Raw genomic sequence first — 26,559 nt, 5'->3', positions numbered from 1 at the left:
TTCTCCTTTTCCTTCTTTTTCTTTCCCCTTCTTTTCCCATTTCGCATATTTTCTTCCGCGCCTGGGCCGCAGCCCACCCGAATTGATCGCATGCTGTGTCTCCTCTCGTGCCGCTCCTCTTTTCTTTTTCTGTTTATGTGCTTCTGTTTTTATAAATATACCCATTTGATTTCCGTGTTATTCTTCTGAATACAATGTTTTGTGTTTACCGAACATGCGATAATGAAACTTTTTGAAGCAAAAACGAAGCGATACAAGTTTTTGAATCATGAATGATGACGATCCAATCGCCGTCGTCGTCATCAGAATTTTGCCAACCAGACGAAAGCACGTTTCTTGTTGGTTTCAATAGAGTGAGTCTTTCTCTTCAGTAGTTTATAATTATTTCTCAAATTATTTTTTGTAAGTTATTCTCTAAAGTTATACGGGATAACAGAGAACTAAAACCGATTTTTCGGACCTTTTTTGAGATATAAATTTTCGAAAAGGAAGCAGAGCTGAAAAGTGTGTCTAACATTTGTCCCTTTTGCGCTCTAAAGCCATGAAAAAAAATTATTAACTGCAAAGTAATGACTTTGATAACAAACAAACGTCAACCTAAAATTGAAAACTATATAGGTTCGGCGATATGGAACAACACAAAGTCAATCATCCCCTGCCACCCCGTGCTCATATACAATTTATCAAGTTCAGCCCGATGATACTCTTGAAAGGATAGCATTGAAGCATAATTGTTCGGTTCGTGTGACTTCAGCATTGACGCATCAATTATCCTTAACATCTTTCAGGTTTCCTCTCTCGTTCGTGCGAATAAGTTGTGGTCGCCCAGCGCACTGTTCATGAAACAATTTATTCGAATACCTATTTTTAATTCTCAACACCCACCACAGCCTAATTTGCGACTATCTTCGCAAGAGAAACAGTGCAAAAATGTGCCTGCCACTACTGAACGGGTTGATAGTAACCGAGAAGAAAAATCTATGAAGGAAATTCTACAGCGCATAGATAGAAACATCAAATCGTTTCGAAAATGTGATAATTCTAGCAGCTCAGCTTATGATCATATTTGAACTTTTAAAAATTTTCCAAATAAATAATTCTGTAAAATTTAACAATGTTTTGAACACAGTAAATCAGTCATTAACAAAAGATTTTATCAACAACGGAATACTTATTTCTTCACGTTGGCACGAGCGGCCTTGCGGAGAATAGAAGCATATGGGTTCAACTTGTACAAGAGGGTCTTCTTCTTGAGTGGGTTGCGGTGGACCTTTGGAAGCACTGGGTTCTTCTTTGGTGCTCTGATAGCCTTGACGACCTCCTCGGAACGGATGATGCGGGAGAAATCGGAGTTGGCCATGATTGGGAGTGGGACAGACCATCCCTTCTTGAGTTGAGAAGAGTTGGCAACAGTGGTTCCGTAGATGGTGTCGAGCTTCTTGAATGCGGACTCAGTCCAGATGATAAGACGTCCAAGATGTCCTCCTGGGGCGAGCTTGAGAAGGTTAAGTCTTTCGACGTTCAAGACATCGACTCCTGGGATGTTGCGGAAAGCACGAGCGCACTCAGCATCTTGACCGTAGATGACAACTGGTCCGAGCTTTTGCTTGTGTTGACGGTTGCGGAGCTTTCCCTTTCCAGCGCGGTTTCTCTTCGAGTTGTAGACCTAAAATCACTATCGTAGAAATACACAATATTCAAAAAAGGCGAATACCTTCTCAATATCGGCCCACAAGTGGGAACGGCGAAGGAAGGTAACAGCCTCCTTGGTCTTGCGGAAGCTCTCAATCTTGTCAGAGACAACGAGTGGGACCTCAGCAACCTGAAAAAATTACTTTGGTTTTGAGCATTTACAAATAATTAAAATTTACCTGGTCGATAACGTGACCGCGAGCTTGAAGAAGAGCTGGGATTCCGGAGGCAGCAATAGCCGAGGAGACAGCATATCTCTTTTGGGCGATGTTAACGTTGCGGTGCCAGCGACGGAAAACCTTGAGTGGGGCGAACATGTGTCCTCCACGGCACATGTTTCCGAAAGCTCCCTGTCCGGAACGGTGAGTACCTCCTCCACGAACACGTGGAATACGAGCTACGGCACGTCCGGTTCCCCAGGACTCAGCGGAGTGTTGCTTTCCTGAAGAAAAATATTATGAGCATTGATCATGAAACTAGATACAACATTTTTTTTTACACTGGACAATCTCCAGTTCACGACTAGTCGGGATCCACCAGATATAATCAACCAACAAATGAGAGTCAGGTTACTAAAACGTTAAATAAAATTACTTACCGGCCTTGGTGTTCACTGCATGAGCCTGTCTTTTGTTTCTGCGGACTTGATCGACGATGAAGCTCACCAAATCTGGACGGATTGGAGTACGGAAAACGGATGGGAGCCGAATTTGAGATTGAGTGGCTTCGTACTTTTCATCGTACACAGTCACAAGCGGTCTGGCCGCCATTATTACCTAGAAAAAAAGATATTGACTATTTGGAATGAAGAAAATTCAAGCGAAACAAAAGCAGAAAAATAATCACTTTTAGGCCGAGGATTTTTCAGAGTCTTGAAAATAACGTTAATTCGGATATAAAAACGTACAATAAAGTATACGAAACACAAACAATATGTTAAAAACTACTTTTAGTGTTAAAAATCGAAAAAAGTTCCCAAAAAAATTTCAGAAAACGGAAAAATCGTGTTTAAAGGGAGACAAAAATTAGGGGTTGACTGAGTATTCAACGCGGGTCTCGCCGCGAAGAGGCGACCGTAGTCAACAGCCAAGCCGTGTCGATTTACGAGGGCGCTGTTGCCGCTGATTTTGAAATCGAATTTTTTGATTCAAGTAAATCGCTTTTTTTCTCGCAATTCAACGTATCGGTTTTATTGATTTTTTGCTAGTTCGACGTGCACTACAAATGCTATATTTGTTTGAAAATTATGATTTTCAGTAAACATGCTGACACCTACATCCAAACATTTGTCGGAAATTAAAATCGACTACAAACGAATTGATTTGCTTCGAATTGCGGCACAACAAAAAAGTTTCCGCGTTACTCCAGACATGTTGAAGCGATTAGAAGGTGTCGACTCAGCTGGTAAATTATTATTTTTCTGTGAAAATTCTGTATGCGGTTTTTTAGATTTGCTTGTTTGTCCACCATCAACGTCTACTGCAGTTGCATCTCAACCGCCATCCTCACCAGCGCCTTCATCAGCAGTCCGAAAGAATCCGAAGCGGAAAATTGAAGAAGATATAAAGTTAACGTCAGCTGCAGATGATAAATGTTCACATTGTAACTGTAAAATGCTTCGTGTCGTGGATCCCGAGCGACCTGATGGCAAGCGAGTTTTGGAGTGTATGAGATCAACGTGTTTGGCATCCATCAAATTCACCGATCTACCAGTTGGAACGATTGTCGGAAAAGAAAGCTTGAAAGCTAAATCATCATATAACTGCCTTGCTCGCTACTACCCAAAAAGTCGATATACACCAACACCGGATGAACAAGGTACTGACGATCAAGAACAACGTCGGTGTGGAATGAAGAAAGACCACCAAATGGTTTTCGAATCATCCGTACGCGGAATCTTTGTTGATGTCCCTGGTCAAGAGGCAAAGGCTCGTTTCTTAGGTTGAAATGTTTAAAATATTTGTTATAATAATCCGAATACTCGCATATATCTTCGATGTTTCTTTTTGCGAAAAAGAAATAATACAATCAATTTCTATCAGAACTGGCAGTTGAAAAATTCATTTTATTCCCGATATATTTAAACTTTTTTACTGGAAGGATGAAATATGACTAGTTTTGTTGAGGGGGTTTCACAACCTTCGAATGCCTGAAAAGCGACCAGTAGCACAGGGGAAGGAGAGAAACAGAGATTCTGATAGTACATAAAAATTTGAAACATTAAAAAGAGATACTACTCGTCTAACAAACTATCTATCAATTGTTCATTATCCGGTGACAATTCCACTTTCCTCACTCGCTTCGACAATCCTTTTCGTATTGATACTGAAGAGCTTTGTGCATAGGCGGCACCAACAAATGCCAGTAAAATTGGTATTGATGCGAGAATTTGCGCGAGTGTTGGGGCCTTACTTCGAATCACAGTGTCGGCGAAAAATGAAAGTGGAATGCTGATTGTCAGAGATAATGAAGCGGTTAATGAATCACACATTCCAGCTGCCAGCAGCCATAAGTAGTCAGCAACTATTGTTCCTGAAAACAAAAAAATTTCATTCAAGCAGGAAACATCAAATCTTACCGATAAGAGCTGAAAACAATATCGAAGAAAACTGTGTCATATTTGGAAGAGGATGCAGTGGCTCCACACCGAATTTATCTAATAAATTTAGTGTAGGCGTTCCTATCACTAAGGCTATCACTCCGATCGTTCCAAACATCAAATTGATATCCAACTTTCCGTATCTCTCCTCAAAATGTCCATAAGTGAAGAGATAAACGGCATATGCCAATGCGGATATTTGAGCGAAAAGAGCACCAATAAATGAGGGAATATAATGAGAGACAATGAGAACTCCCGCGATGTTGATGATTACTAGTAGACACTGAAAAATTATTCAAAATACGTCTTCATCATTTGAAATAATTCTAAAATCTACCTTATACGCTGAAAACTTGTTGTTAGCACTAGGGAAGCAGATGGCGAACGCTAAAACGAAGACAGAAGAGGAGCTGGAAACGAGATTCAGACTGGAGACAGATGTAAAGGCGAGAGCCGCTTGATAAGTGAACGAGCACAGCAACCACTGCAATAAATTTAATTATTAGAAATTGAGGTTACAGGTTAAAGTTTTAAAATGTTGTCATGAACGAAATCCATAGTTTAGCTTCGTTTTCAGTTTGTTTCCGGAATTCCAGAACTTTGTATTTTTCTCTTTAATAAATCAAAATGTATACAGAAATTGTTACGGATTATCCCTCATTATAAGAAAAACCAAAATATTAGAAAAATCTCCCTGTCTGCTCTTCTCTTCCAATATCAAACATCAGAACTCACCAATGGTGCAAAGTAGAACAGTGTGTATTTGACATGACGGGAGAGATATAATTGACACTCGATAGACGGATGACGATACGGCAGACGGGCTTTTCGTTGATCTTCTGCATTTGACGCTGGCATCCGTCGGATCTGCAGAAGTTTAATAAAGAGAAAATTGAACAACTATTCAAACATCATTGTTTGTTGGATTTATGTTTTTCCTCTTCCTTTTTTTCGTTCTCCGTCTTTGATTGAATTTTTTTCAAAACATTATTTCCGGTATGTCCCGATCTTCTATTCCCATCTTTATCTTTTCAAAAAAAAAAACTCACTTCTCTTCTCTCTGCAAATCGTATTTTCCTCTGTCGTTTCTCCCCATCAACTATAATTGATTCGACATCTGAATCCACGTCAGTCACTGACTCATATCCTTCTAATGCCAATGATTCACAGCTCAATTCATATGTTTCCGAGTCGATACTATTCTCACTTATCAGAATTTTGTATGAGTTGTCATGTTTCGCTTCGAATAACAAATATCGTATCATGTAGATAATAAGAGTACATGACTTGACGTATACTGTGAAGAACGGTCGACGGAATTCTTCGTCGACAAAGATGAACTAAAAAACATCATTTTGTTGACGACAACTTTTAAAACTAAACAAATTCAATCAACTCACCCTCGTAAGTTCCGATGAAAGTACCCATAAAACATTTACAATGAGAAGAAGACAAATTCCAACAGATTTACTGTCAAGACATCCGGATGTTTCGCGATGATTCAGGGCGCTCATTCAATCCTTTTGTATAATTTCTTGATAATTTAATGCAGACTTTTGTGAATTATTATGACTCCGTTGAACTCCTGGAATGAAAGAAAAAAAAATCGGGGCTTTCTAGAAGAGAAATGTCATTTTGAAATAAGAAATCGAAAAACGAACGTGAAGAGCACCCGATGAATCATCTCTTTTCCGCTGGTTTAAACCATGGTTTATAGAGAAAATTTTTACATTTACAGCGTTTTTTTCACTTGTGCCTTTGAAAAAACAGCGTATTACGGAAAAACTAACAAAGGATTTAATTTTCAAGAATTCGTGACAGTTTTCCAGGTTAAATGTAAAATAGAAAATGGCTTTATTATCTGTTCAATTTCCAGATGGCTCAGAAATGGGTAAGTTTGAAACTTTAGAAAGCAAAGGATCCAATACTAACTCAATTGAGCAAACACAAACAAATAGTCACGCGGAGGCGGCAGTTTTAATAAAAATCCAAAATTTCAATTTCGAGAGTCAAATAAAAAGTTACACCGAACGAAAATGTCATTTCCAGAGAAATTTCAAAAGAGATGTGAAATGTGATAGCAGAAGAGAAAGTGCAGGTTCTATAACGTTATCACGAGAAAAGTTCTGGAATTGATCGGGAAAAGTGAGAGCGTGGAGGACAAACTGCACGTATTATTTTATTTTTCGGCCAACTGATTGATTTCTGATCCATTTTGCCGACGACTGGACCACTGTTGTTTCCGAAGCACCACCCGCGCTTCGAGACAGCTGAACAAGTGGGGCGAACGGGGATGATGATGAAGAGAAAGAGAAAAACGAAGAAGAAGAAAATGAAAAAATACAAGTGTAAAAAGTGACAGAGATTTCGTAACGTTGGAAGCGCCTGTTGCACAAGTGACCGGTCTAACTGAATGTTTTCAGAAAGACAAAATAAAGAATTGGAAAGAATTAATAAGAGGAGAAAAGCAGATTTGAGGGGAGCTCCGAGAGTGGAAAACGAGAGAGTGTGGAGACGCAGAGTTGCAAAAATGTGGAGAGAGGGAAGGAAGCAGACACAAAGAGAGGAAGAAAGTGAATAGAGGAACTGGGTTTTGTATCTATATGCTAAAGATCGGATCAATTCCAGTGTAAAGAGAGAATAGGCGAAACTGCCTTCCTTTTTTACACTAATCCGATTCAATCTAGACTGTTTTTGGGTGGAAATTGAAATTGAATTCACATTTTTATGGAGAGGTGGAATTAAATTGAAATTAATAGAAATTCAGAACAAAATCAAAGAAAAAAGCTCGAAATAGTGGAGGTATCCAAATCGTTTATTACCGAAAAAATTTAACTGCAAAGTTACAGTAATCTAAAAGATTTCACAAAGAAGAAATTCATAGATACGAGTATTAGATGGATCTATTTATTAGTAGGTTTTGCTTCTGATATCAATTTTTTAAGAACATTTATTTTCCTTTATAAGTGAAAACGTTTTTCGGTGTCTCTTCAATGGTCACTTTGTATAGAACCGATGGATTCGACATCACTGATTTCAGCGTTTCGTACATGTAGATTGCGACGTTTTCAGATGTGCTTACTGTAGTCTGAAAGGAATTCGAATTTCGAAAAATAATTAAGCAGCAACTGCGCTCCATTGAACTTCTATTCCCAGTTTGATAGAGCGTCGTTTACTTTAAAAAAATGCGAATGCGATATATTGCACTAGTAGTTACCTTGAAAAACTCTACATCTACATCCAGATTTCTATGATCTACAGTATCCAGAACAAGGTTCATTTCCTTTTTCAGTTTTGCCAGATCATAAACCATCCCGTTGACTGGATCGACTTCTCCACGCAGTTTAACCTGAAAGCTCAAAAAACGAAGTATACGATTTCTCTGTGGTAACCATCACTAACCTTCCAAACATAATTATGACCATGACCATTTACATGATTGCATTTTCCAAAAGTCTCTTTATTTTCAGCGTCACTCAATTCTTTCGAATGAAGGCGATGACATGCTGAGAACATTTCCACACGCTCCATAGTAACAGTAGGCATTCTGAATTTATTTATTTTTCATTAGTATTGAAATAACATAAACAATTGGAGAGGAAAATTGAAAAAAGCGAGAAAAATGGCGATCTCTTCTGCCACTAAACGGTTTATAAACTGGTCATGTTCTTCTCATCAATCAATTGATTACAATTATTATATCATCTTTTCTTTTTCTTTTATAATCATATTAACACGTAGAAGGATTATAGTTTAAGCTGTCACTAATGTAATCTCCTGTTTCCTTTTTCATAATCATTAAAAAATGAAGCACCCGGAATGGATTCAGGAACAGAAAAAGGTAATATGGTTCTGCGAGGGATACTGTAACTGGTTATATCAGGAAAATTGGAACGTATTGTGCAGTTTTTCAGGTTTAGAATGTATTGTATATCCAATATCTTTGTTGTTTTCTGTCGTTTCTTACATATAAGCTTACAGTAGTCCGAATTGATCGAAAAGTGTTCAAATAATGATTACAGTTTTAAACGTGGCAAGAGTAAGTTCAAAAATTGAACATGTTCCTTTAAAGTATACGGTAGGCAGTCTAGTGCGCGAGCTTTGAAAACATCGTCATTCCTTTATGTTTACTTTATAGAATTCTCGATTTTTTTCTAACGTTCCTTGCTGAAACTTGAAAATAATTCAGAAAATAACCAAAATAATGTAAATTTCAGATCAAATCCAAAAAATAGTGGAACATTGTTCCTTAGCAACCATGAGCAACCGTCAACAAGGTGGTTTTCGTGTTTTTCAGAGAAAAAATAATAAAAATGTTTGTTAAGGTTCTGGTCAGCAGAACTATCGACGGTTCTATCCTCAGCAACAACGACCGCCGAACACTCCACTGTATGTCGACACTGGATCGTATCAAGGACCGCCACGACGACAAAATTATGTAAGTATTTGCATAAAATTCAGAAATTTTTCTTGAAAAAAATAGGCATCAAAAAACAAAGTATACAGACGAAACACCCTAGTATCCAGTCATTTTACAAATACCAACTTTAATGTTTGGTAACAAAGATGTTACAAAGTTATGACATCACTTGCCTCTGTTATTCTTGGTCATTCCATCCAACTCTATCAGGAATTTTCATCTCCGTTTTCGGATGGCTCTGCGTCTCTATTATACTCTTTATATCTAGACAAAGTACATGTCCTAGAAGGTGTCGTTTTGGGAGAAAAGCGTCGCCGTGGTCGTTGTCGACGTCCGCGCCGTCTTTTCTTCATCCGTGAATAAAAAATATACATGTTTCTCGGCCCTCTTCCACTGGATTCATTCGCTCCCACACCACTTTCTTGTACATATACGTAGTGCATGTCAGTCTGAGTCTCTTTGGCCTATACACTGTTTCGAGTCTTTTTTTTTCGTCCACACTGAAAGAGAACCACCACCACCAACATAACCACCACATGGAGAGAGTGTGTGAGACATACACCGCCCGTTTCTGTGCGTATGTGTGTGTGTCCGGTCTGGCCCCATCTCTTGGTTCACTCTATGTGTCATCTCTCTGCATCTCTTTCTCTCTATTGACGAACTATCGATTGGTCATGTCGACCTCCGTCCGTGTATTCCGACTCGAGGTCCGATTTGCGGTCCTGTTTTTGTCTGAGTTTCTTCATCTCTGTATTGTATCTCATCCACTCTTTGTTTCTTATTTCTCCATTCGATCAGTTGACCGTATCCACCGATTTGGACCATTCTCTGCTCATTTTTTGGCGGGAAATTTTGAGATCGCTTGTGATTCAAAAGATTGACCTCGAAGTAGTTGAATCATATCTTCTCATCCTGTGTTTAGATGACTGAATGACTTCAGTTCATTTGTTTAAGTAATGTTCCCATGAGTTTCTTTGATCTGGGTGATTTTTATGAAAAGATTTCGAAATTTCAAACTTTTAAAGTTTTCCACGCTTTTCTACCGATTTTTGCTTTTGTAACAAACTTAAAACAGTTTTTTGATTTATTGCATTTTCTGTAGACTTGAAAAAACTACTTACAAATCAAAACAAAACTTGTCACGGGCTGGGCCGGGCCGGGCCGGACCTAAATCGAAATTCAAACATTTTTTGAACAAACTTTTAATATTTAAAAGAAATTCTGAAAAGGACGAATTTTTGACTATACTTTCAGAATTCAATCAAAAAATAGTTATGCATCAAGAGTTTTGATATTTTTTAAATGTGAAATTGAGAAAAAAAATTCTAAAATTTTGGTTAAAATAGGTTCTTTTTATTATCCGGGCCGAAATTTGACAGGTTTGCTCTCGGCCTCATGTTTTCTAGCTCCAAATAAATTCGGAAAACTTCAACTATACTTTCAGTCATAGCCTAGTTATTTTCGAATGTTTTTCGATTTTTCCCAATTTTTACTATCAACCAGATTGTGGAATATCTTCGAACTTGTTTCTTATCCGCAAAGCTTCTCTAGATCTCAATCACTCTTCAATATCGTAAATCTTCGAGTTGATTTGTCCTACAACGACACTCCAGTATTTCGATGTCCTTCGCTTTAGCTGAGACGAGGTCACCTTCCCCTAATTTTCGTTACATTTATGTTTCGAAGGCCCCTCGCTCAACGTCATTCCCTTTTCCACAAGAGTGTATCCAAATTTTGCTATTTTTGGAAATGTCAGACAAGATCAAATTTGAAGTCCTCTTGACTTTTACGATTTTTTCTTTTTTATTCTTTTTTCAAATTTGAAGTCTCGGGAATTCGTCATAATCCAAAGCCGTTTTCGTTTTCACTGCCATCATTCCCTAGGACACGCTGCTATTACGTTTCTTAGAGTTCATTCTAGATTAGATAAGACGTTCCTCCCACCTGCCCCATCTCATTTATGTGCTCAACGCTTAGAATAGATACCATCTGATTTAGGTTAGATTCCTTTTTTAATTACTTTAAAACGAAGTAATGTAGTTTTTCGTTATCATCTCTCACTCTTTCTTCTCTAATTTTTTCAATCTATGTACAAATAGTCGGAACCAATATAAAATGTGTATCTCTTATAGAAGAAGACCGGCCTATTCGGAGGAGAGACCCGTTCTCATTTCGTTTTCGTCTTCGTTTCTCCTCTCCTCAACTATATATCCTTTTCTGAGAAAAAGAAAAAGAGAAACCTAGATATCCGTCTCCTTCTTTGTTTTATGGGTTTACTCTCTCCTTTCACCTTTCTCGTTTCGAAATTTCGAAGAATTTTTGGTTTTTGGAAGGAAATGACTCTTTTCCATTTTCAAGATTAAATTTATGATCAACAAAACTTGTTCACCGTATACCCTTTTTGAAAATTAAATCGAGTCCTTCACTTGGTGTAGTCCTTAGGCCTCTCTCTTTTTTTGCCTTCTGGTTTTCGTTAGTCGACTCGATTAGAAATTGCTCTTTTTCTCTGCCTGCACCTTCTCTTTTTCTCTCACTATATCTCACCAGTTGTTCTCTTCTTTCTGCTTTCTTGAGCTCCGTGGTTTAATGGTTCCTTTCGTTTTCCAAAAAGCCCTTGAGGTGTCTTTTTCGGAGTCATGCTTCTTGGCTTACATTTTAAATATATTTTGTGGCTGAATTCAAACTTACTGACTAATATAATTCGGACTCATTCCAAATGTTTCTTCAATTTCTCTTTCTCTTTATTCATCGCTCTTTCACTTTTGAACTTCTTCTATTTTGCAGCCAAACGAGGTGGATCCGGGTATGAACGGGGACGGTTGGCAAGGACCTGGTGGCCGTGGAGGAGCACATCACATGAATGGTGGCGGAGGAGGAGGAAATCGTCGGGGCGGTGGTGGCGGGTACAATCAGAGGATGCCCCCTAGTCAGCACCATGGTAAGATGGGTTTAATTTCTTGACAACGAAATATATCATTTTCCTCGTTCTCTAGAAATGGATGTAGAATTTTTCTTCTTATAGGTAATATGAATCGAATGATGCCACCTGCTTTTCGACCGCAACAACAGCAATACATGCCTCCGTACGGGCCTCCAATGGGTGGAATGCCCAGTGATGTCATGGATTTAAATATGCGAATGGATGGTATGTCGATGAGTTCTACACCGACAATGCCTGGACAATTCGGAGATATGGGACCACCAGTGCCACCACCACCACAGCAGTGGAATCAACCGGCTCCATTCGCCGCACCGCCCCCACAACAAGACGATCTCTATGATCCGACTGGTGGATACGGAGTACATCATCATCAGATGCCACCGTATGCTCAACAACAGCAGCAACGTGGCAATGGTGGACAAAACCAATACGGGAATAGGATGAATCAAGGAGGTAACAGAGGATACCAGCAACGACAACAAGGAGGATACATGCAGCCAATGATGGTACCTCAAAACCAACAACAATTCTACGGTGGAAATCAGAATCATCAGCAACAACCACCATTCGCACCGTCACCATTCTCAATGACTGGATCTCAGACATCACATGATCATCATATGGGGGGTGGTGGAAACCATGGTCCGAATGGAAACTTCGGTGGATCTGGCGGTGGAGGATCGTCCCAAATGGATGATTATTCAATGTGGACTGATGAGAACGATGAAGAGGCGAAGAGAAAGAAGACGTTGAGAGATAAGGGTCTACTTGCGTGGGGTGATGCTGAGACTTCAAGTGAGTTTGAGGGTTTATGAAATATCAATATGCTAAAATTATATATAAATAGGAGCTTGAAACTGTAGATTCTGAATACTTTTTCGAACGATATCTACTACGTTTTTAATCGATAGTTAAGTATAGTTCATTGACTTGCTCAATATTATCTTTCAGACAGCAAACCGATTCGCCGGTGGATTGTTCCAGAAGGACACGAAGAAGACTTCGACACTGCAATGGAACGATGCCCAAGTCATCTGAAGAAGAAGGCGCTGAACGAGGAAGCACTTCGTCGTCGTTTGGGATCCGATAATCCACAAATTGCTGCTCAGGCTCAACAACAAGCTGAGGAAGAAGCGAACGCCACGTTGAAGATCGGAAGACGCCCCATAATTCCATGTGGCTGGGGAGATCTTCCATCGGAGTTGGGTGGTGATAAAAATGGTTAGAAATAATCATTGAATTCAGATATAAATATCGAGATTTTCAGAGTTTGATCAAGGATCATCGAAAGGATGGGATGATGGAGGTCTGGTGAGTGGTGGAAGTGGTGCACGTCATCATCAACAACACCAACAGCAAAACGAGGATAATAGCTCGTTGTGGAACAATCCAATTTCTGGTGGACCATCGTCGAATGAAACACGTAATCCATTCTTCGCTCATCACATGCAGCAACACCAACAACAACAACAACAACAACAACAACACCAACAGCACTATTCGCAAGGAGTCTATGGTGATAACGGAGTGCTTGATGGTGGTTCTGTTTGGTCTGCTGTTATGGATGGTGAGTGATAGGGAAAGGGAATAATTGTTAATTTTTTGTTTTCATATAATCTATGTTTTAACTTTCTCTGTTGCAAATAGCATATTCTCACTGTAACTGCGTAATTTAATGCTAATTTAACTAACTAGTAAATCTGTGCTTTTAATTTCGAATAGTAGCGTCGCACCAAACTCACATTTGTTCATGTCCGATAAAATTGAAAATGAAATAAAAATGATAAAATCTCGTCTTGACAACGTACTGATCAGCCTTTTTTATCTCTTGCAAAATTGCAGGCTCGCCGATGGGACCTCCTCCTCCAATGAGTGGTGGACCGTCCTCCTCGTCAGCACCAATGCCGATCGGTATGTTGTCGATGATGACCGCCGGTGGTGGTCCAATGTCTGCTGACGTTGACGGTAGCCAGTCGAAGTTGGCTGAAAACCTGAAACTAGCGGTCGAGAAAGGGCATTTGGACATTTCGCTGCTATCTCTTCCTCACATACCGCCCAACGTGCTCGACCTGCTCACCGAAATTTTGACGGTTATTCCACGTTTGGACAATTATGAGGATGAGCTCAAAAAATTGGTGTGTAATTGAATGGACAGAACCTTTTGGTGTCGGTGTCAAATTGTAGATTGAGAAGAATTAAAATCTATGGAGCTGGTTTTTCTTTGGGAAAATTAACTGAATATTTTTGCAAAGTGACATATTTGATTTTTTCAGGGCGACAATCGTCCTTCGAATAGTGAGGAAGGAACATCACAGGGTGAACAGGAGACGACTTGGATGAATAAGGACCAAAAGGTACGAGATTTGTTGTGTTTTCAGCTACAGTCAACTTATTAGAATCTTTCTTTCTACTGATAACTGTAAGAAACAATTACAGAACGAGCACGAAAAGGCAGTTATCGGTGTAGTGACTGCGAAGATCGAGGTGACTCAATTATCCAAAAAGATCACTGAAGCACTCGTTGAAGCTGGTCTCATTCCTGCACCACCACCACAGTTGATCTCAAATCCTAACCATCATCATCATGGAGGACCCCCACCAGGATCTGATGGAGCTGGTCCAAGTACCTCAGGAGGCGGAGATTACAATGGAGGTGGAGGACCACCAGATCACTACTATGACTACTCGTTCCTTGGCTAGACACTAATTGATTATTTTTTTGACTGTTATAATGTTTTATTCTAAGTTTTTATAAGTTGTCCTTATTCTAAGAGTCTTATCCGTTCATCCTATCTCCTTCAATTTTTATCCGTTTTCATTTTTATTTTTGCCAACCAATTTGAGCATATTTTCAGTATCTCTATCTCTCAATTCATGTGTTATTGTCAATTCCCTAAACGCTCTCTCAATCATTTTTAACATTTCCCGTATTTCCACTTCTTTTTGTAACAAGTTACGGTAGATTTCACCCCTGGTTTGAACCTTCTCGCCGCCCGACCCCATCTTGTTTTTGTGAGCACTTTTATATCTCTCAGATTTTCTCATTTTTTCCAAATTTTCTCGTTGAATGCTTCACTTTTTGCCCCGGCCTTTAGTAATTTTCAATCTCTCCAGTCTGTTTCATAAATAAGGAATTGTCTCGACAGATACATGTCATCATCATGCTCTGCAAGTTTAATCACCCCCAAATCGCCTCAACATCATCTCGCTTTTCAATTTTTAATTTTTGTTTCTCCGCTCCACCCATAATTTGCCCCCTACCAACCATTTTCTTTTTACACAAACACACAACAAACATTTTTTGTATCATCCTCACTTTTTGTCGTATTCTTCATTTCATTTCTTTTTCTGTCGGAAAAGTATTTCACACATTGTTTTAAAATGGCTAGAATAAAGGTTACCGATTGCATTTGAAAAACTTGTTATCAGTGTTTTCATTTCAGATACCAAAATCGTCTCCTGTGTTTACAAATATTTATTCACGCAGCTTGGATTACCAAAATTAAAAAGAAACATTCTAATATGACTGATATATACACTTTTCAGCATAACAAATCTCTTTTCCGAAGTCAATCGTTTTGCGAATTTCATGAATTCAATTTTCCGATTGATATCACCAATGTGAACCTGGAAAACGAAAATTCGAAGAATTATTAAAGTATTTTCTGACCTCCAAATTCATTTGACAGAATACAATTCCATTCCTTTCCAGAGGTCCATCATTATAAAAATAATCAAAAAGTCCAAACTCTGCCCCCTCGGCATCCAACCACAAATGATCGATCTCTCTGATTTTCAAATCATTTTTCAGAAATTGGAGGAGTTCCACGTGGCTGACTTCTTCTGGTTGATACGTGCCATTCTTGAAAACACTTGCACTTCCTATCTCCGTTTTTCCTCCGATTGCAAATGGAAAATACTCTCCGATTCGAGAATACAATTGTTCATTTTCTTCTGTTATCGGATCAGCACCGAAGAATTTGACATGATAACCACGATTAGTGGATTCCTGGAAAATGCGCTCTATTGATAAAGTTGAGGTGCAGAAGGCTACCGTAATCCTTTGCACTAAAACTCACATTTCTGAATGCCTTCTCAGCAGTTATATCCTTCCCAATTCCAAGTGTTACAAATGAAAGTGTCGAGTTATCAGTTGGAGATCTAGTTGGCATTAGAGCATACTTGATCTCATCATCATTTTTCAGACCAACTAATCCCAATTTCTCGATTTTCTCTGTATAGTCACAATAGCTGATAAGGGGCACAAATTGCAGCCAAAACTGGAAAAATGTATGGATTTCATTTTCATTGAATCAGAAATACCTCATCGGCAGTGTGAACTTTATCCAGTTGTTTTCTAGCACATTCCGTCCATTTTTCAAGAATTTTCTTCTTCAAACTCGACGGTTTTTTCAGATTCTTTGTATCATTAGAGGATGGCAGAGTCTGAAAAAGAACTATTGAACAAGATGTTTCCAAACAAAAACTTATTTTTAAACCATAGAACATGGACAAACAGACGGACAGACATACTCACCTGAATCAGAAAATAAACGGCGTAAACACTCAAAAGAAATCCAAAAACTGCTGTAAAAGTTGACCATCGAACCATCATTTGACTGTCTCTTCTTCTTCTTGAAACAAATCGTTCTCTAATGAAACCGATTGTTTCTTTTTTTTCTGCCGAATCTCCGGAGATCTCAATCTCTGGAACAGGTAGTTTCACGATGCCATTGTTTCTGAAAAACTGGATTTTTTCTTGAAAAGATTACGATCAATTCGGAAAAGGAGACGGGGAAATTTTTTGATCTCTTTCGGTCAGTTGGAGTGCCTTTTTGTTCAAATTTATAGAACATTGTAGTAGAAAGAAATATCTGAAAAACGAGAGATGATGGGCATTCAAGCTTGCAGAAGATTTTCAATATGCCATCAAGTTAAAATTATTGAATTATTTTAGTTTCGTGGTTGAAAAACGCTCTTTTCGAGTCTCTCAATATCTGATTTTGAATAGAAACAATGTAAACCAAGAAGGGGACTGAAATCAATACACAGAAACTTGCGGCACATGAATCGATATAAACTTAAAACATTTTTCAGTTTTGAGAAATCATTTTTAATGAAATTCTTCGAGTACGTGGCTTCCAGAACACAGGACAGGTTCTATGGAACCTGTGTTTTAGTAATTTTTGAATCTTCTTTTATTGACAAAATATTACAATTTTATCAACTATAATTTGTTAATCAGAACAAAAAATTCAATAGAAGAAACCAGGTAGCTCCTGAAAACCTCGAACTCAAACAAGACCGAATTCAAATTAAAAACAGGTTTAAAGTTGACAAATTTTTATTAAAATTTTAAGGAAAAATATCAATTAACAACAAAAAAGAAAAAAACCCTAATTATTACTTTTTCTCAAGATCAAATTGTCATCGTAATCGTCGTCACTCTCCTCTTTTGCTACCAATTCATACAGATTTCTCGTCAAGAATTTCTTCACACAATACGAATCTCCAAAGTTGAATAAATACATTCGCATGTGTCCAACATTTCTATTTTTATGAATTCCGTAACGGAATTCTTTGATTATTTGTTTGATTAACTCCATGAACTGAATCTGTTGGGGCTCCGATGGACTGTGAACTTCCAGACTCATTTGACAGAATTTGATTCCTTTTCTCTCAAGACGTCCAGTTTTTTGGAAGATGTCAAAGAGGGGATACTCGGCTCCTTCAGCATCAAGCCAGATGTTATCAAATGTCTGAAAATTGAAAGAATTGTTTCCCTGACTGAAAAAGAAAGACGAACCTTAATCTTCAGAATTCTATCAAAGAAATAGATTAAATCAACATGAACGACATCTCGATTAACATAAGTTCCATTGATATAAACACTTGCTGATGAGTATCCAGCATCACTTCCAACGGCAAATGGAAAATATTTCCCAATTTTCGAGTATAAATCAGCGTTGACATCAGTGATCGGATCGGCTCCATAGAATGAAATGTTTCGGCCAATTTCATTCAATTTCTGAAAATATATTCTATGAAAGCTCAAAAACCTAATGTTTTCAGGGTAAACATGTAGAAAAACGACACAAACCACGGTCTAGCTTTCGGCATTTTTATCTAGATTTTCATCGAAATTTCGAGAGAATCGGTTGAAAATCAAGATATCGAAGTGGCAGGTGGTCAGAGACCTAAATGTTTGGGGGAAAATTAACTGACCTGTTTGTAAAGAAGCTCTGCATCGATATCCTTTCCGATTCCCAATGTTACCAAATTGGTCTGAGATCCGACGAGAATATCGGTCTGGAATAAGTTAATGACTTTTTGAAACTTTGTTGATTGACCCCAATATCAGAATACAAAAAAGGAAACCAACCTCAACAGGCAACAATGCAAATTTCGTCTCATCACTATTCTGCAATGGAACCAAATTCAATTGATCAATTTCTGCTTTCTCATCACATTCATCTGTCCAAATTTGAAATTTTCCCCAGAATAGTTTGTGATCTGATTCATTGAATACTTTCTCAGCCATACAATCACTCCAACTATTGAAAAGAGGAACATTTGGACGGAGATTTGATGTCAGTGGATCTTTTGGTGATGGGTGTGTAGATGTTTGCTGGAAATTCGGGAATTTTGAGAAGCTATTTTAAGAACTAGCACTCTGAAACTTGATGAAAATGCCTGGTGTTAGCTTAGTTTCCTACATTTTTTAATTTAAAAAAGTTTGAGATGGGCGAAATTTCAACAGCAAGGAAACCTCAAAACAAGTATATCAATACCCCTCCAGAAAACCCAACAAAGCAAACATACCTGTCCATATAAAAGTACAATACCTAGGAAGATGAGTAAAATAATAAAAATGAGATTAATTGGTCTGCCGGCACGCAAAGACATGATTGTGTTCTGCTGATCGTTGAGATAGGTGAAAAACGAAAAATGCCAAATTTCGAAATGCCTTTTATTGTGTTTCGATGCCGTTCCGGATTGTTTCAGAAGATATGAATCAACATGTATTGTTTCCAGTTTTCACGATGCTTCACTCAGATAATTGAGAGAACGAAAGGATACGTTGGATTTTGAAAACTTATCGCTTTTTTGTCTCTTTTTTGTCCTTTTTTATTCTTCTTCGCATTCAGGTTTTGACATTTTTTGAATTGATGGATTGGAATGAATCGGGATAACTGGAGAGATGCTAACATAGGATGAAAACCAAATTTAGTAAAATCTGGGATCAAAACTGAACCAAAAAAGTTTCGGCTTCATATCCAAACATATGATGTGTTCCATAGCTCCTCCGTGAAACTGTTTGTGATGAAACTGACAAGGCTGTCGAAATCAGGGCTGTCATAACAAACTCCGGCGGTTTCTTCAAAATTCAATTCAACAGTCCGGAAAACTTCTGGGTTGATTTGATCGCTGAATAATAACAAGTATGAAAATACCCTAAACAAAGTTCCACAGTGACATCTACGACGAGATCCCAAGCATTAATTCCTTTGCATGTGGTATCAAATTAATGGTAATCTACAGCCTTACTTGGGAGCCGTACAAATTTAAAAGCACCACACTTTCAAAGTCTGTGCGACTAGGTACTGTGGAAAAGGTGATTTTCTGATACGGTTAAAAACAAGAGTTATTATAATCGTAATGAATTGTTTATTGTGGAAAGAGTCATTGACTTCTAGATCTATGCAGTAGCCGACATTGGAATGGTGACAGTTCCAGCTGGAGTGACTGAAGCAAATGCAGCCTGAGCATCAGTTGCATCAGCTGGTGCATTGGCGAAATGAATGACAAGTTTGTCTTCTTTCGGTGCTCCAGCAGTACGAGTGATTTGGATATCCTTTGATCCAGATGGATCAATGAATCCGAACACTGGAGTGATACGGTACTCATTGTTGTTCGAAGACTTGATCTGAAAAATAGAAAGTTGAATTGGTTAGAGGACTGGAACTGAGTATACCTTGAAGATGAGCTTATCAGCTCCTCCATTGACAAGCTTGTGAGTAGAATTTCCTCCGGCTGCTGGAACAGTGCATGCTGGTGGATCGGCGGTCAAAGACATGTTTTGGCTTTGGTTGAAGTTCGGTGAGGTTTGAACACTGACTTCTTCCCTTGATTCGTCTCTTATTTATAGCAAAGATTCTTATCAAGATGAACCAGTGACCCGGTGCCCTTTAAATTGGGGTAGTAGGGAGAATATGTTTTATCACGCTAAAATTTATCGTCATGAGATAAGGTTACGTATAAATTTTTGATGATTTCAATTTTCCCTTCACGTCAAACGTACATTTTTTCTTGTAGGTTAGGCTATCCAGTTTGATCTCACCATCAGAAAAAAACCAGTTCATTTATTCATATCACAGATTCATAAAAACAAGTAGACCATTTAAAGTAGATATTTATATAATTACCACATTACTCAAAATAGTTAAATATTGTTATTCAACAGTCCTCCAGTCATCCGTCCTTTGATCAACCCCAACGTATTCTTGTCGATTTTCGTTCCAAGTCTCAAAGTGTTCTCGAAATATTCCAACATCTTTCCAGTGTATCCTTTGACTGAAAGGGATGAAGTTTCTTGACTAATTGCTGTATTTCCGAAATGCGTGAAATGAAGTGATTTCTTCTCGGAGAGGCTGGCCAAGAGCCATGGAAAATAGAGATTGGTGGCCATGTTGGTACGGAGAGTGAAGCAGTCTCCTTCGAATGATTCTGGAAAGAAATAGTTGATTTGATTCTCTTGAAGATGGCATGCTAGACTTTTTCCATTCATATTTCATTTTCAGAGGGGAAAATTTCAAAGCACATATTTCCATTTCACAATGATTAATTGCCAAATTCCTAGATACAAACACTCTTAATCTCGTCTCCCCTCTTTCTCAGTTTTGATTCTTACACGATACCGCCAGGTCTTAATGAATGATTGCCCAACCATGCCATTGATACATAAAAATCCCAGAACATGGTTTTAAAAGCTAACAAGGTTTTTGAGACGAACTTAACCCATTTGTTTCACTGAAAACTTACCAGTCTCGTTTCCGAAATAAACCAAATGAGACGGTTTGACTGTGTTGATCTCTTCGATTACCGATTTGTCACTAGCCTCTTGGAAGTTGTAAATGGATGATTCCTGAAAAAGGAGCACTGGAAGATATGCTTTAATAAAAATGAATGCGAACTCAGTTATTCAATTAAATTCTACTTTCAGAGCATACATAAGTGGAAATATGATACATTTACTGACAAAAGTTCTTTAAAAAACAATAGCTTCCACATACCTTCACAACAAATCCTTCCAATTTCACCAACTCAAAGAACTGAGTTTTCAATTCAGAATCTCCTCCGAATAATAAGAAAACTGGTTTGATTTCCTTGGAATTCTCCTGAGATTCAGACGGAAGAGTTGACCAATCTGATGGTTTCCAGGCAGTTTCAGATAAGATTTTCGAGATGGATAATGTCGAGTTCCTGGATTCCGAAAAGTTCGCTACTCGGAATTCTTGGGAGTTCGCAATATTGAAAACTTCCGCTGGTTTCTGGGTTTGAGCCAACTTCTCAATGCTCAATAATCCACGTACTGCGTCAGAAGTCTCCATAATATTCACATACTCTAAATCCTTCAAATTCTTCAGTTCCGATTCCAACTCGTTTTTCGAAGAAACAATGATACGTGGCAGTCTTCCAATTACAATTGGAATACGGTAACTAACTGCATAGCTGTGAACCATTGCTTCAACAGACATCTGGGCAGATCCAACGAAAGTAATTGGTTCGAGAGGTTGGGTCTCGACACGATTGACGGAACTACCGTATACCTCTTCCCCACTGATGAGGACCAGTGATGGAGGAGATTTGGATTTACGAATAGCATCGAGAACAGAGGTGATTCCCTGAAATAAAAAGATGCTGTGTAACCAGATTCAGATAAGAATTAGGAATTCTTTAAATTGTAATGAATAAAATATGAAAACACTTACCAAAATCAGTTTTTTCGCTCCCTGGATCGGCTCCAATGAGACGTCAGAAGTGGTAAGAGATCCATCAAAAACAGTTTGAATTTTCTTGGTTTCAATGACTTCCTTGACTCCATCTTCATTCACAGATGACAGGTTGATCAGAGAAAAAGAGGAATTAGACAGAAGAGCATCCGGAATCTGAAACTCAAATTTTATATCCTAAAAAAGTATTTTCATTTCTTACCGATTCACTAGAATTATTGTGAAGCAAGACAACATTTCTACCATTTTTGAGTAGCTTCTCTGCCAACTTCACAGAAATTTTGGAAACTCCTCCAGTGATCAGAACTGACATATTTCACCTGCAATGTTAAATTTCGAGATTATTCTTCAAATCTAAATATAATTGATTTTTAAACCACAAAACAATTGGAAAAAAATGAAGAAAAAAGAAAAGAAAAGGGAAAGATATGGTGAATGTATTGCTGTATATTGCGGTCAAGGGCAACAAAGAACAGATAGAAATCAGAAGAAACTAGAGAGTATTGAGAGGCGAGAGACGCAGACATTCAGAGAATTAGAGATCCAGGACAGTGATACACGTGCAGATATCTGTACAAATCGAGAAGAGAGAAATAGAGATATTCTCTTGTTGTGAGAATAAGAAGATGGGGTTCTAGGAATGATCCTTAATAGAATGAGTGAGAGCGGATTACTGTAGTTTTGGAATGACTGGATGTCGCTCGGTGTGTCCGGATGTCAACGTGTTGAAAATCTGAATTTCTTTTGAAACAAGATTCAAAATATCGCCTCAAAACTGTTGTTCCCTACTTGAAACCATTAAAAAACGCTTTTCGCCGTTCTAGACAACAAGAAGAAATATTAAGAAAGAAAATAAGTTTCAGAAGAACAATTCACAAATGATTCAAACTTGGGCACTTGGACAAGTTGACAGAAAACATTTATTTTTGAATTAATTCCCTAGAATCCAATTGGATTGGAAGTGAAATCCACAGCTGTGAAATATGCTACGTCTTGTCCACCACCTTCGGCACTATCTTTGGTTGGAGTTCCGCCAGCTGAACCTGAAAATTATATGAGTTCTTATCCACTACATCCTCTCACCTTTTCTTCCCAAACCAAATGATAATTTCTTATTTGAACTCGGAGTTCTTTTCTTATCCGGTTCCCAATGATACGGATCAGTCCATTTGTAATCGGCATTCTTCATCACATCATCCAATAGCTTGAACAATTTCTCGTAATCCGGACGATGATAGAATTGAGTTCCACGGACAATTTTTACGAATTCCAACATTTGGATAGGTGATTTGGCAAATAGATCAGCATCTGATATTGCTCGTTTCATATCTCCAATCTCCACCTGAAGTTTGAATTATTGTATCCCAACCCAAAAATACAGAAAAAAGGAAACCTTATCCTCCACATCATGCCATGCAAGTTGGCATCTCAACTCGGCCAACATATAAACCAAAGTCCACAAATCATCGGTTCTTCCCTGCTCGAAACGATCATGCATTGCCACTGAACAGTAACGGGCGGTTCCACGAAACAGTGCCTTCTCTCGTGGACGACGCATCTTTTTCCCATCTTGTTCATCTGTCACGTATTGTCGAGCCAATCCGAAATCCAACACCAGAAAATAACGTTCATCGGCGGATCCTTTCTGAAAAAAGAAGATTGAAGAATTGGGATTGCCATCATGACTTACACATCCTAATGCCACGTTGGCAGGCTTCAGATCTCGGTGGATGTATCCGATCTGGAATTTAAAAGTTTAGAAATCTGGAATGGTCTGTATTCGGAATGCAAACTCACGTCGTGGATCTGTTTGATTCCGAACAAAACACAAATTCCAATTCTCACTTGACTAGATACATTCAGAAACGGTCCATGTTTTCTAGATCAAATTTATTTTACTGACTGCCACGACTCATCACTTTCTCACCTGACGATTGAATCCAAACTTTCTCCAAGCAAAGTCATCACCATATATGAATACGTAGGCTTCTTTCCACTAGCCACACATTTTGCCACGTGTTTTTTCGAGATCATGAGGGAAAGAATCTGAAATTTCAAACCATTCCGACAGTCAGTGTAGAGTTTTCATACCTGCACTTCCATTTTAAGAACATTTCCAGCATTAGCAGAATTAAATTCTACTTTCAGTGCATACTGTTGGTTCTTATCCTCGATATCTTCCACTTTGAAAACCGATCCACAGCCACCTTCTCCTAGTTTTTGCATCACCTGAAAAGATGCAACGTTGCATTGCAATAGGAGATCCTTTACCTTATATCGTTTACCAACAATCGATCCGTTCTTCAAATCATCAAATGGATCTTCAGGCATTTCTTTCTTTTTTCTATTCGATTGAAGTCTTATTTAAACCTTTTTCTGCCTGATAAAATACCTTTTTTGATAAATAAATTTACGAGTCCGTCAGTAGATTGGAGAAGAAATGAAAATGTTTCTTGCGTGAGTTGGTGATTTTGATTTCGAGTTAAATAAGAAACACGTTTATTAAGAGTCAAATAATAAGAAGGAGAATATTACGAATTGAAATATATCCTGGTGAAAATCAAGTTAGTTTCAAAGATGAGAATGATGAGAGAAGTTTGAAGAAAACAGGTGATTACCAGGAAATACGGGTCAAAAACTAACACATGTTCAGTGTTAAAAGTTAAAACAAGAAGAAATTATAGTTTACCGGGAATAAAATGAAAAACATTGGGTCACAAATTGTAATGAAAACGGAGATTTGAGAAGTTGAGTGTATTGAGATTGAAGTCGACAAGCTCATTTCGTTAAGTTATCTGTAAACATTTCAAAATTTTATCGGTTTCAGAGGAATTCTCGGCAAAACTCTAAGTTTCAGGAATGACTAAATACAGAGCTTAGTTTAGGTAGCTTGTTAGGTTTCGAAGAAGTTCCGAGAGAATTCCAGAACTTTCTATTCCCATACCTTTATTCTTCATCATCATCCAGTCAGTCGTAGAATCGTACGACACGTGCTCCTTCAGCGTCTACCCAAACAAGTTCTCCAACTTTGACTCCATATGAATAAATGTCAATATGTTTAGCCATTTTGTAGACCCATGCACTTTCAACCATCGACACGAAAATGAGCATCACAAAGAATTTGAGCCAAGCGACGATGTAGTAAATAGACAAACAGAACTCCACAGAGATCAATTGATGTGGACACTTTCCTGGCTGATTGTTGTACGTCGAGATGGTGGAAGCAATGAATATTCCAAAATAAAACAGTTTACGAAGGAATCCAGAGGAGAAGTAGTTGGGACGTAGATAATAGGATGGCGGCTGACGGTTTTGAATCAGTCCCAAAATGAAGACATGTGGAGGGATGAAGTAGGCGATTGAGAAAGGGAAGTATTTCTTCTGTAAATTTAAATGTGATTATTCAATGCTGAAAGGTTGAAATATGTTTTTAGAACTGTTAGTTGTCGCACGATGCTCGAGGAGCTTTGAATTACTCACCGTGATTTCGAAATCCAAATTGTAGAAATACAAGAACCAAAAGGACTTGATGAACCCAAGGATCATAAAAATTTTCGCATACAGCAAGTGATTGACTGTTGGTCTCGTTATAGCGATATATCTTCCGAGCATGGAGTAGAGACAAAAGTAATACAAGAAAATGACAAAGAGGTCGGAGAGAGCATTTCGGAGGAAAATTCCATCTTTTTCCTCCCAAGTCACCAACATTTTTGAGCCGTATCCAGGTCTTTGATGATCTGAAAACTGGAGGATTGAGAAAAGTATTTAAAAGTTGGGTACCAGTGGCGTAGTATATGAAAGTTTCGAAATGCATATAGCAGCTCACGGCGAGGCAAACAAAAATTAAGCCGTTCTAATTTGCGGACTTTTGGTTTTTGAGACTCGTATATTTTTTGTTTTTCACTACTTTTGACCAATGAACGTTTCGAATTTAGTTTGTCATGAGATGTAAGAAGCGAAAATTGAGTTTCCGATATTTTCAATACAATACAAATTAGAAAAACATACATTGTTCGATAGTTAAATGGTTTCGCAAGCAGTACATAGATTGTATAAAAGACCAGTTAATCGGTATTCAAAACAAACATTCATGAGAAAAATCGAAAATGTCTATGAAGATACAACAGAGAGGCAATCGATTTCATGACTCCGTTCCCAACTCAGGAAGGTTTTGAATCATTCCAAGTGATGAATAAAGGGGCGGAGCCTAGGACAGAGCCATTATGAATAGACAAAAGTCGTAATGGACCTATGAGAACAATTAGATGATAGATTATTGAATTTAATTGACAATTTTATTTTTATGATTATAATTTCTGTGTGATAATGCAGGATTACGGTAACAGGTGGTAACTTCAACACTAAAAACTCTGGATTACGGTATCTTCGGCAACTAAATATCAGTGTATGAATTAGTTAACAAAGAAATGTCACGTGGCTCGCAAAACACGCGTAATCATAAAATCTCTCAGAACGCTTTCTTTCCTCTTCCGATGAAAAAGAGTGAATCATAGCTCGTATCGTGCTTCAAAGTGACCAGAAGGTGTGGGCAAAGTTGATAGAGCGGCGAGTAAAACTCAAATCCTTAAATTAAACATTTCGTTTGAAACTAAATGGAAGATCATCTGAAACTTGAAGAAATCTTTTGAGAAAATAGGATTAATAGTGAGATCTCCCTATTGCTTCTTATGAGTAATCAAGTTTATGAAAAAGAAAATATTTCGAAATTCAAACAGGATCTTCTGACAATGAGAATACAAAAACTATCACCGAAAAAAAAAGAAAGTTAAAAGTTTTTCGAAAAAAATAGAACATATTTATTTGATGAACGGTCAAAAAGAGGAGAAAAGGAAAAGGGAAGAGTGTCCCATTTTATTACACATAATGTGCATTT

The 26,559-nt window shown here is 38.0% G+C and overlaps 10 protein-coding genes across 10 annotated transcripts; 3 read left to right on the top strand and 7 right to left on the bottom strand.

Moving 5' to 3' along the window:
- Window positions 1–275: 275 nt before the first annotated feature.
- Window positions 276–1,684, top strand: GCK72_001212 (uncharacterized protein; the record flags this gene model as incomplete). Its single annotated transcript, XM_003111227.2, has 4 exons — window positions 276–353; window positions 619–738; window positions 789–960; window positions 1,239–1,684. The coding sequence occupies 4 exons, from the start codon at window positions 276–278 to the stop codon at window positions 1,682–1,684; spliced, it is 816 nt and encodes a 271-aa protein (XP_003111275.2).
- On the bottom strand, window positions 1,172–2,462 carry GCK72_001211 (uncharacterized protein; the record flags this gene model as incomplete). Its single annotated transcript, XM_003111180.2, has 4 exons — window positions 1,172–1,666; window positions 1,715–1,822; window positions 1,872–2,134; window positions 2,291–2,462. The coding sequence occupies 4 exons, from the start codon at window positions 2,460–2,462 to the stop codon at window positions 1,172–1,174; spliced, it is 1,038 nt and encodes a 345-aa protein (XP_003111228.2).
- Window positions 2,463–2,954: 492 nt separating this feature from the next.
- GCK72_001210 (uncharacterized protein) lies at window positions 2,955–3,638 on the top strand (the record flags this gene model as incomplete). Its single annotated transcript, XM_053722879.1, has 2 exons — window positions 2,955–3,096; window positions 3,142–3,638. 2 exons carry the CDS (start codon window positions 2,955–2,957, stop codon window positions 3,636–3,638), a joined length of 639 nt encoding a protein of 212 aa, XP_053591524.1.
- A 287-nt stretch (window positions 3,639–3,925) lies between these two features.
- GCK72_001209 (uncharacterized protein) lies at window positions 3,926–5,805 on the bottom strand (the record flags this gene model as incomplete). The annotated part of the gene is made up of 6 exons (XM_003111065.2): window positions 3,926–4,224; window positions 4,271–4,574; window positions 4,629–4,775; window positions 5,027–5,158; window positions 5,341–5,631; window positions 5,692–5,805. The coding sequence occupies 6 exons, from the start codon at window positions 5,803–5,805 to the stop codon at window positions 3,926–3,928; spliced, it is 1,287 nt and encodes a 428-aa protein (XP_003111113.2).
- A 1,436-nt stretch (window positions 5,806–7,241) lies between these two features.
- Window positions 7,242–7,837, bottom strand: GCK72_001208 (uncharacterized protein; the record flags this gene model as incomplete). The annotated part of the gene is made up of 3 exons (XM_003111351.2): window positions 7,242–7,379; window positions 7,509–7,640; window positions 7,694–7,837. The coding sequence occupies 3 exons, from the start codon at window positions 7,835–7,837 to the stop codon at window positions 7,242–7,244; spliced, it is 414 nt and encodes a 137-aa protein (XP_003111399.1).
- A 712-nt stretch (window positions 7,838–8,549) lies between these two features.
- Window positions 8,550–14,352, top strand: GCK72_001207 (uncharacterized protein; the record flags this gene model as incomplete). Its single annotated transcript, XM_003111306.2, has 9 exons — window positions 8,550–8,568; window positions 8,617–8,729; window positions 11,496–11,649; window positions 11,734–12,447; window positions 12,604–12,873; window positions 12,920–13,219; window positions 13,495–13,787; window positions 13,926–14,006; window positions 14,089–14,352. 9 exons carry the CDS (start codon window positions 8,550–8,552, stop codon window positions 14,350–14,352), a joined length of 2,208 nt encoding a protein of 735 aa, XP_003111354.2.
- Window positions 14,353–19,351: 4,999 nt separating this feature from the next.
- On the bottom strand, window positions 19,352–19,729 carry GCK72_001206 (uncharacterized protein; the record flags this gene model as incomplete). Its single annotated transcript, XM_003111346.2, has 2 exons — window positions 19,352–19,579; window positions 19,628–19,729. The coding sequence occupies 2 exons, from the start codon at window positions 19,727–19,729 to the stop codon at window positions 19,352–19,354; spliced, it is 330 nt and encodes a 109-aa protein (XP_003111394.2).
- Window positions 19,730–20,095: 366 nt separating this feature from the next.
- Window positions 20,096–21,978, bottom strand: GCK72_001205 (uncharacterized protein; the record flags this gene model as incomplete). Its single annotated transcript, XM_003111112.2, has 5 exons — window positions 20,096–20,379; window positions 20,695–20,797; window positions 20,946–21,557; window positions 21,645–21,821; window positions 21,868–21,978. The coding sequence occupies 5 exons, from the start codon at window positions 21,976–21,978 to the stop codon at window positions 20,096–20,098; spliced, it is 1,287 nt and encodes a 428-aa protein (XP_003111160.2).
- A 626-nt stretch (window positions 21,979–22,604) lies between these two features.
- Window positions 22,605–23,996, bottom strand: GCK72_001204 (uncharacterized protein; the record flags this gene model as incomplete). The annotated part of the gene is made up of 8 exons (XM_053722878.1): window positions 22,605–22,702; window positions 22,749–23,007; window positions 23,059–23,310; window positions 23,356–23,406; window positions 23,463–23,544; window positions 23,593–23,711; window positions 23,757–23,894; window positions 23,937–23,996. The coding sequence occupies 8 exons, from the start codon at window positions 23,994–23,996 to the stop codon at window positions 22,605–22,607; spliced, it is 1,059 nt and encodes a 352-aa protein (XP_053591523.1).
- A 636-nt stretch (window positions 23,997–24,632) lies between these two features.
- GCK72_001203 (uncharacterized protein) lies at window positions 24,633–25,479 on the bottom strand (the record flags this gene model as incomplete). The annotated part of the gene is made up of 3 exons (XM_003111256.2): window positions 24,633–25,046; window positions 25,146–25,402; window positions 25,446–25,479. The coding sequence occupies 3 exons, from the start codon at window positions 25,477–25,479 to the stop codon at window positions 24,633–24,635; spliced, it is 705 nt and encodes a 234-aa protein (XP_003111304.2).
- Window positions 25,480–26,559: the final 1,080 nt, after the last annotated feature.

The sequence above is a fragment of the Caenorhabditis remanei genome, chromosome I, assembly GCF_010183535.1.
Source record: "Caenorhabditis remanei strain PX506 chromosome I, whole genome shotgun sequence".
NCBI lineage: Eukaryota > Metazoa > Nematoda > Chromadorea > Rhabditida > Rhabditidae > Caenorhabditis > Caenorhabditis remanei.
The sequence above is the reverse complement of the archived record's forward strand: the minus strand, read 5'-3'. Positions and strand labels throughout refer to the sequence as shown.